The 8,447-nt window shown below is 36.1% G+C and overlaps 2 protein-coding genes across 2 annotated transcripts; both read right to left on the bottom strand.

The window, feature by feature from the left end:
• Positions 1-5: 5 nt before the first annotated feature.
• On the bottom strand, positions 6-4,341 carry LOC140969463 (serine/threonine-protein kinase VIK-like; the record flags this gene model as incomplete). Its single annotated transcript, XM_073430821.1, has 10 exons — positions 3,959-4,341; positions 3,650-3,724; positions 2,387-2,503; positions 1,586-1,680; positions 1,127-1,247; positions 955-1,034; positions 512-571; positions 291-412; positions 112-197; positions 6-26 (listed from the first exon to the last, which is right to left on the bottom strand). Coding segments are annotated over exons 1-10 (1,086 nt in total), but the record flags the coding sequence as incomplete, so codon positions are not given.
• Positions 4,342-5,652: 1,311 nt separating this feature from the next.
• LOC140969465 (uncharacterized) lies at positions 5,653-8,432 on the bottom strand. Its single transcript, XM_073430822.1, has 5 exons — positions 7,905-8,432; positions 7,354-7,453; positions 7,153-7,276; positions 6,069-6,164; positions 5,653-5,994 (listed from the first exon to the last, which is right to left on the bottom strand). Exons 1-5 carry the CDS (start codon positions 8,251-8,253, stop codon positions 5,857-5,859), a joined length of 807 nt encoding a protein of 268 aa, XP_073286923.1. The 5' UTR covers positions 8,254-8,432; the 3' UTR covers positions 5,653-5,856.
• Between the last annotated feature and the right edge of the window lie 15 nt (positions 8,433-8,447).

The following is an 8,447-nucleotide window of genomic DNA, read 5'->3' as shown; positions in this document are numbered from 1 at the left end:
GACAATGGAGGCTCTCCTTCAAGCATCTGCAACAAGATACAATCACAATCACTTCACATTATGATTTAATCAAGTTTACTAAATCATATACATGGCAGAAATCAAATTTACCTCGTATAGTATCATTGCAAAAGAGAAAACATCGACTTTCTTATCATATTTCCGGTGCTTGAAGACCTCAGGCGCCATGTAACGGTCTATTGAATTAAACAGATTAAACATTACTAGTCATCAAAAATCATCTAAAACCCCCAGCTGTGTATAAAATTGTCCTCATAAAAGTTGCTTACAGCTCCCAGTCTCGCCAGTCATTTTGTACACATCATGAGCATGTTGTACTCTAATGAGCTTGCTTAACCCAAAATCTCCTACTTTTAAATGGTCAGCATTCGTGTTGACAAGTAGAACGTTCCTGGAAAGTTACCACACTTAGAGAGAGACTCTAATTGCATGCATTGCCAATGTCGTCTTTGTTGATAAAACCATTTTATGTAGCGAAAGACCAACTAACCTTGGTTTTAGATCTCTGTGTATTACAACATTTGGTTCACTGTGGAGATAAGCCATGCCTCTGTCCAAACAAGATGGTGGTGATCAGACACCGTAATGCACATTCTTATGATGATGAATGAAGAAAGTAAATAAGAATGTTTCGTAAGCATACCTATCTAGCGTTTTCATCATAATGCTACACATTTGGACTTTTCTTGGACTAATTCAGGTTCAAAGCGTATGACACGCCTCAAACCCCGATAGAAACATAAATAACTAGAGAAGAAAAATTCAACTTCGGTCTCACTTTATGTGGTTGGGACATATAAGTCCCTTTGCACTTAAAAATGAGCATCAGGCACAAGACTTTCATTGGTATAAAGGATCAAGAAAAGAACTTTTCTTTACGGGCCCTAATTTCACTAAACAGAAATAAAATCTGTAGAATAATTCAAATTGTACCTGGACATGTCTAGAGCAAAGTTTATTGCTGTTGATGGATTCAGCGCCCCTTTCTCCTTCAGATGCTGATGAAGATCACCCTATAAAAGAATGTCATAAGAGAACCTACAGTGAGAATATTTGGAAGTGAAATGATGCTTCTTCTAAAGGGGTAAAAAAATCATTCACTCACCCCTCTCAAGTACTCTGTAATTAACATTAGGGGCTTCTTCTCAGTCACAGCTCCTAGAAATTGGACGATATTTGGATGACGAAGCTTGACAAGCAAATTGACCTCGTGTCTAAAGTCCTGACTGAATTTTGGGCAAGAGAAAGTGATTCACCATAAGTCAGGAGGAAAATGTGAAAGTAAATAGCTATAACATGTACTATTTGGTGACTGAGGAACCTTTCAATTATTAGAACTCCATAAAAAAAATAGATTAATCCAAGAGATTAAGCATGTAAATTAATATCACTAGATACTATCACTGAGTTCCACAAACATCAAACAGGCATGAAAAAGGGGATAATATTCAAATTAAAGCATCTAATATCTCCTTCTTTAAAAAAAAAAAATAATTGATACCTCGTTTAAAAGGGGAGAAAGAATGGGAAGTTGAATATTGTGAGATGAAGTCGAAACACATACATCACTAGTTTGTCATCTGAAAGGCTTGGGAGAATGCGTTTGACAGCTATTGGTGTTCCGCGCCAAGAAACTTTTAGTATCTCACCAAAAGACCCCTATCAATATCAGCTGTCATAACTCATAAGCGACAATGAATTTTGTAGACAGAAATCAAATATTATTTGCATTTAAAGCGGCGATCAACAAGAAACAACAGCTGATGGATCACACAAAAAGTGTAAACAAAATTGTAAAAAAGCAAACAGCTACTAGAAACAAAGTTTAAGATTCCTAGAACAACACTACAGCCTTGATTTTTAACCCACCACCCGCATCCCCTAAAATCCATATCTATAAGAAAAAGGAAACGGCACATTGCAGAACCGAAGGAGATTTTTCAACAGAAAAAACATGACAAGCCCATTAAGGTCAACATAACATTGTTAATATGCAATCATGTTATTACAATACACAATAACCATAATAGGATCAGAATTTAGAAATATTTGAAATCCTATGAAGATAAACTGTCTTTACAAAAATAAACCAATAAAGAGATTCACATATTCAATTAGGTATGACATGGATTTCCACAGTAAATACCATGCTTCATTAGAATTGTTCCACTTGGTAAAAGCTAAAAACTAGATTCAAACTTAAATATTGTGAAGAGAGAGAAAAAGAAGATTTTATAATTGAAGGCACTGAAAATATAAAATTTCTTGAGTTCCTTTCAGCAAAGAAAGCCAAGTTATTCTATAAGCTCATTGCAGAAACCAAGTGACGATTGATCAATAACTTGTTGTGCAAATAAATACAGACCTTCCCAATGAGAATCGCGCCTGAGAAGTCCAGCTCTTTCGGGTCAATCTCCCAGTCACACTTCTTAGGAAGAGGAGGCGGCACAGGCCTTGGTTCAAAATGACTTCCACTCTGGCCCTGCAACATGCCCAAAGGATTTATACATATGGAAAGGACGCCAAGAAAGTATAAAATGAATTTTGCTCTTAAAAAATGGAAGATGAAAACATAATTTGAAATTCAGCTCATTTAAGCACATTTCACGAATCTAATTGCCACCCTGAAGGGTTACAAACTGTCAAGTTCCATTTTACAACATTTCCACAAAAAAATAAAAAATTATAGTGGTCATAGTTGTCAAGGGCTCAAGGCGCAACGAGACCATGGAGCCTGAGGCGCAAGCGCCATTTTTAAATTTCGAAAAAAATCTTTACCTTAGAATACATATATTAAAATATGAAATAATTAAGTCACAATGTAACACAAAACAAAAAATAATTAATAAGTTCATAATACTTAGTAACATTATTAAAATTCTTCAATCATCTAAATCAAGTTCATCTTCTTCCATCGAATCATCAGATACCCCACTTGTATTATTCTTGGACTTCATCATTTTCTTGATCAACATTAATTTCTTCTTCTTCATCCAAAAGATGTGAAATCTGTCTTTTTCTAGTTGTTTTGGATCTAGATGCGCTCACCTCATTGTTCTGTTCAAAGCTCTCTTCTTCTGATTCCGGTGTGGGGTTGCTAGGGTTTGGGTTTGGGCTATTTGTTTAAACAAGTAATTAAAAAAATTTACCCAAGCACTTAAGTAAACTTCCAAAGCTAGTCTAGGCGAGTAACTGGACTCGCTTTAGTGAATTTCTTAGCCTAGGGTACCAGGCGCAGGTTCCTCGCCTGGTGGCGCTTAAGGCGAGAGCCGCTCGCCTTTGACAACTATGGTCTTATATGTAAACCTAGTGAAAAATCCTGCATCTCGCCACTTACAAGCAGGGGCAGAAGTTGCCTCACGATTTCAGCGCTTCAGTCTCAAAAAAAAGTCACAAATACAAGGAGAAGCTCAAAACGAGAATCGACGTAGACATAAAAAGGTGAAATCCCTGTGCCTCAAACAATGGAAATGAAAAAAGATGAAATTTTCAGAAACTACTAAATAAATACTTAAAGAGAAACAGTGAACAAATAAAGAACTAAAGAAGTTAATATGATAGCATTCCGCTAACTTTAAAGTCTTCTGTACTCAGAAGGAATGATAAAATCAACAAGCATTGAACTTACATAAGATAGGCCACCATAAGACTTCAACAATTCAATCATGGCAAATCTTTTTGCTCCTTCGGCATCAGCTAAAGGCTGTTTCACAAAAACAAAGAGCAGAGAGCTAAGATTTCTTAAAAATAGCACAAAATTAACCATCGAATAAATAAAAAACAATTAAAGTGCTAAAGCTCAACAGTCTTCATCAGCCAATAGAATTAAATATTAAAATAAAAGCTCAAAATCAAAATCATCACCAAAATACTCGAGCCAGAACTCAACAATTATCGCGTACACAGTAAATGTGAACACAGTGATTAAAAAACTCACGGTATTTTTCCATCGATCTTGAGCGTTGACGTCAGCTTCGTGATCCAGAAGACACTTGGCAACGTCGATCCAGCCGTGAATTGCCGCCACATGGAGAGGAGTTCGGTTATCATAGTATCTAGCGTGCACCAGAGATCGATCCTCCTCCAGTAACTTTCTGACCGCGGCGGCGTCATTTTGGTGAGCGTGCCACAGAATTAGAGACGTCCGGCTCACCCGTGCCTTCTCTTTCTTCTTCTCCCTCTCCGCCGCGGATGATGGCGGAAGCTGCGCCTCGGAGTGGCCCGAGATACCTTCGCTTCCACTCATCGGTATTTACACTCTTCTTATCAACCTTTTCCTCTCTGATTAGTTGTTAGCTTTTCTCAGATTATCCTCTAATGCTATGTTTATATATATATATATATATATATATATATTCATTTCTTCTATTTAAGGATGATTATGTGTTGATAAAATTAATGGATTAGTCTTTAGCGTCCCCTCTTTCAAAATCATTAGATTTTGAGATCATCGCATTTTTATTTTTATGAAAATAAACATATATATTAATAATTTAATTAGTAATATTTGACAAAATGCTCTAAAATAATTAGAAATTAATAAAGATCTTCGGTTGAATTTCCATAACCGTTGACTGTTTCTAAAAGTCAAAATCGATAATTTTCGTAGCAAAATTAGATAGTTTCCATTATCTCATGTCATTATATTGCTTAATAATAATAATAAATTTAAAAATATTCAAAGCACTTAGTGTCAGCTAAAAGTCAAGAAGTGTTTATTAGAAGTTTCGCCAAACACTTTCTTAATCTCTTTGTCGAAAAAAAATAATCACACTATACTATATATTATTACCAAATAAAATCCTATACGATCCGACAATATTCATTAAACCTTTTAATTTGTCAAAATATTTTTTTCCTAAATATAAAAATTCAAAACAAACAATTAGTCAAATTTTCATATTTGCCGTTAAGGTTTTCTAATTGATTTGTAAAGATGTAATGCAAATGTTACGTATTTAACCTTATCTAAATGAAATTTACACCTATCACGAGAGCCTTGTGATAGTCATCGGGTTTGAATTTTTCATAACAATTAAAAAAAAAAAACTAACGTGTGACGCCTACGGCCCAAATGGACATATTTTAACAAATATTTCATATTCCAACTCTGATATAATAACATGGAAAATCGGATCCTGTATTCTAAAATTATACTCAATCTCATAATAGGTGTTTCGTGAGACAATCTCACGAATCTTTATCTGTGAAACAGGTCAACTCTACTGATATTCACAATAAAAAGTAATACTCTTAGCATAAAAAATAATATTTTTTCATAGATGACCCAGATAAGATATCCGCCTCACAAAATACGACCAGACCGTCTCACTCAAGTTTTTGCCTCAATCTCATATCTACCTAAAAATATAAAAATAAGTAACTTGTGAAATCATGTCACGGATTCATATTTATGAAATAAATTGACTTAATCCATATTTGAAGTTAAAATAACACTTTTGACATTTAACAAATATTTTTTATAAATCAAATAGGTGATATGTGTCACAAAAGATCTCATATGAATCTTTGTAAAAATATAACATGTCATACTTTAATGACCTTAATTTCTATTTAATTTCTTATATACAAATATGTTATTACATTATGAACTATAGGATGAGACGTTGATGAAACAGAAGATTTGCTAAGTTGACCTCGTCCAAACAAATACATATGTAAGAAATTGCATATCCCTTCACACGCAATTTCCACTATAAACAGTAAACTAACCACGCAAATCAACGGTCTTCCAATGTTATAACTTCGTATTATTTACCATCTTAGACCCAATATTTGTTAAGTAAGTTATTTACCCTCCTATACGCCCAGTTTTCACACCAAATCCTCTTGGTCCTCAAGGGATCTCTTCCGAGCGCGCAAGTTAAGCTTAAGGTTTTCTGGTACAGGAGGCATCCTACCCCTACGGAATAGAACTGTGAGTGCCTTGTTCTTCCGGCAAAGATCAAAGACCTGCATGGAGATTGTAGTGAATATAGGAATCATTAGAGAGTTGAGTCAGGTTTATACGAAACCGTTTAGCTTACTGATGAGGCTTCTATCTCTGCAACACCCTCACAATTCTGACCTCCTCCCTTAAGTAAATCACAGTACTTCGCAGCTTCAATTTCATCTTCAAAAACCTGAGTCAGATATTGAATGAATACTTGAAAACATTTTGTATCTTTTATATGTTAATGACAGCAGAGTAAAGCTATTTGTATTCAGGTGATAAGCTCTCTTGAGCGTCTTAAGTTTTTCAGAACTCAGAGAAATTATCAAGTCCAAATAATATGCAAACTCATGGTAAAGTACAAGACATAGAAAGTGAGGAAATATGACATAATACATCTCCCCTTCACATAGAGAATGTACTAATAAAATGTATCTATGTTTCCTTCAAAATAACAATTTTTGGGTAAAACCAAGTATTACAAAAATATTTGACTAAAATAATAACAAAGTCACCGTCATACATTCTTTTTTAAAGTGCGAAGATTGATTCTTCTACTTTTTGTTGAGCTTTATAATACGTGCCAAAGCTATTGATAAGAAAATATCAACATTTTATCAAGATTAAATGATGGGATAGACATTTGCGGAAGGAAAAAAATCACGAATCTTACTGACTACAATTAAAACACCAGGAACCAACTTCCATATTTTGATGACGAAAGAAAGACTCAGTGTGATACAATCCATACTAACAGAGTCAAAGTAAAAAACAATTGAAAAGGAAGACGATAGTCTCTTCTGTTGCCCCTAGTTTTGTGTACTTTTGAGTATTGGGGGGGCAGTGTGTATTGGGTATGTGATGACTGATGATTGGACATGTGTTGCGTAAATCCGCAACACCACATCAAACATCAGGGGACTTCCCACGAGGAATAAGTAGGTGTTCAGGCCAGAAAGAAACACTGAGGTATACGACACTACGTTGGAGGCTGAATTAACTTTTAATTTAGCATAGATTGAAATCTCAAAATATTTACATCTCAAGACAAGACTTGCACCACCACAACCAAACAGTTAGGGGTCAATGATAACTCTCAGAACAGATACTGTTACTAATAATTCTGTGATATCAAATGAAAAGAGAAAAAAAAATAGAGCAGGTAAGTAAGAACTTACAAGCACACCCTCTCGGACATCCTCCACAAGCATAGGAAATTTAGAACTGGTTTCTGACTGCTTTGACTGGCTTCTCCACTTTGCTCCTTTGGAAAACAGAAGTCCAAGCTCTCTTTCAACATCCCTGAATGAAGAAACACCATGACCAATGCCAAACACAAGCATGCATAAAGATTCAAGTGGGATGCAAAGATAAATCACCCGCGATTTCTCCGAGTTTTCATGGTACAGACTTGATTTTCTAGGTGAGTCAATACATAAACAGATTTTGAAGTCTCTCTCCAAGGATTTGCTTCCAAGACTGCACGTAGAATAAGAAAAAAACAAAATCCAATTACTCAAAGACTTGATCCAAGTGCTGACAAATTTTATACTCCGCTCATGATTATGCAAAAAAGTCGGGATTTCTCATTTTTTTTACTCAGACAGTACAAAGGCTAGTAGACTTAATTTCAAGTTTCAACTGCTTAACAAGTTGGCATTGCATTTCAAATTTAAATCTCTCTTCTAAACGTTCACGCCTGGAAAAATACATGTGTAATTCACCAATTTGAAACAAAATTTGGAGTATCAAAACGCAGTTCACACACCATCAATTGGATCAAACCATAGATAATCAGAGCAGTTATTTGAAATTAAAAAATAAACAAACAGAGACCAAATGCTTGAGATGCACCTATCAAATCAAATTTAGTCCGTTTCCAGCAAATATAATTGAGAACGAAAAAACGCTTGCTCCTGGTAGAGCATACCATCGTAGCTACTGCTATCAAAACTCTGCTGGAGATGCCTCCGCATGTCATAGGCCCGTGAAGACACCTGCCTCACAAACGCGTCGGGATTCCCGGGGATCATTCCGTCCATCCGCATCGCCCTCTCCAACTCGTCATCTCTCCGATCATTCTCCACGTCCTTTCCATCTTCTCCGCCGCCCCTCGACTTACAGCAAACTCCCAAATCCACCCGCCTTCTACAAAACTCGCTTGAAACACTGAATTGAGGAAGAAATCTACTCCTCGTCCAAGGAAGCGCCGATTGTCGCCGCCTGTGGTGGTACTGGTGGCGGCGGAGAGGAAGCACGACAGAAGGCAGAGAATCCATTGATCGAAGACGTTTCGTCGTCCGTTTCTCTCTCGATCCGCAGTCTTCAGCAAAAGGAAATTGTTGCCGGTTGACAGTTTGGAGGGAAGGAGCTGGAACTTAAAGATCTGCTTGCGTCAATCTTCAGATTTTTTAGATGTGGTCGGGTCGGGTCTAAGAAATGGGTAAAATGGACGTATCGGGTCAAACTTGAA

Source organism: Primulina huaijiensis, unplaced genomic scaffold, assembly GCF_012295235.1.
Source record: "Primulina huaijiensis isolate GDHJ02 unplaced genomic scaffold, ASM1229523v2 scaffold41823, whole genome shotgun sequence".
NCBI classification, from domain to species: Eukaryota; Viridiplantae; Streptophyta; class Magnoliopsida; order Lamiales; family Gesneriaceae; genus Primulina; species Primulina huaijiensis.
Note: the sequence above shows the minus strand (reverse complement) of the source record. Positions and strands in the feature narration are given on the sequence as shown.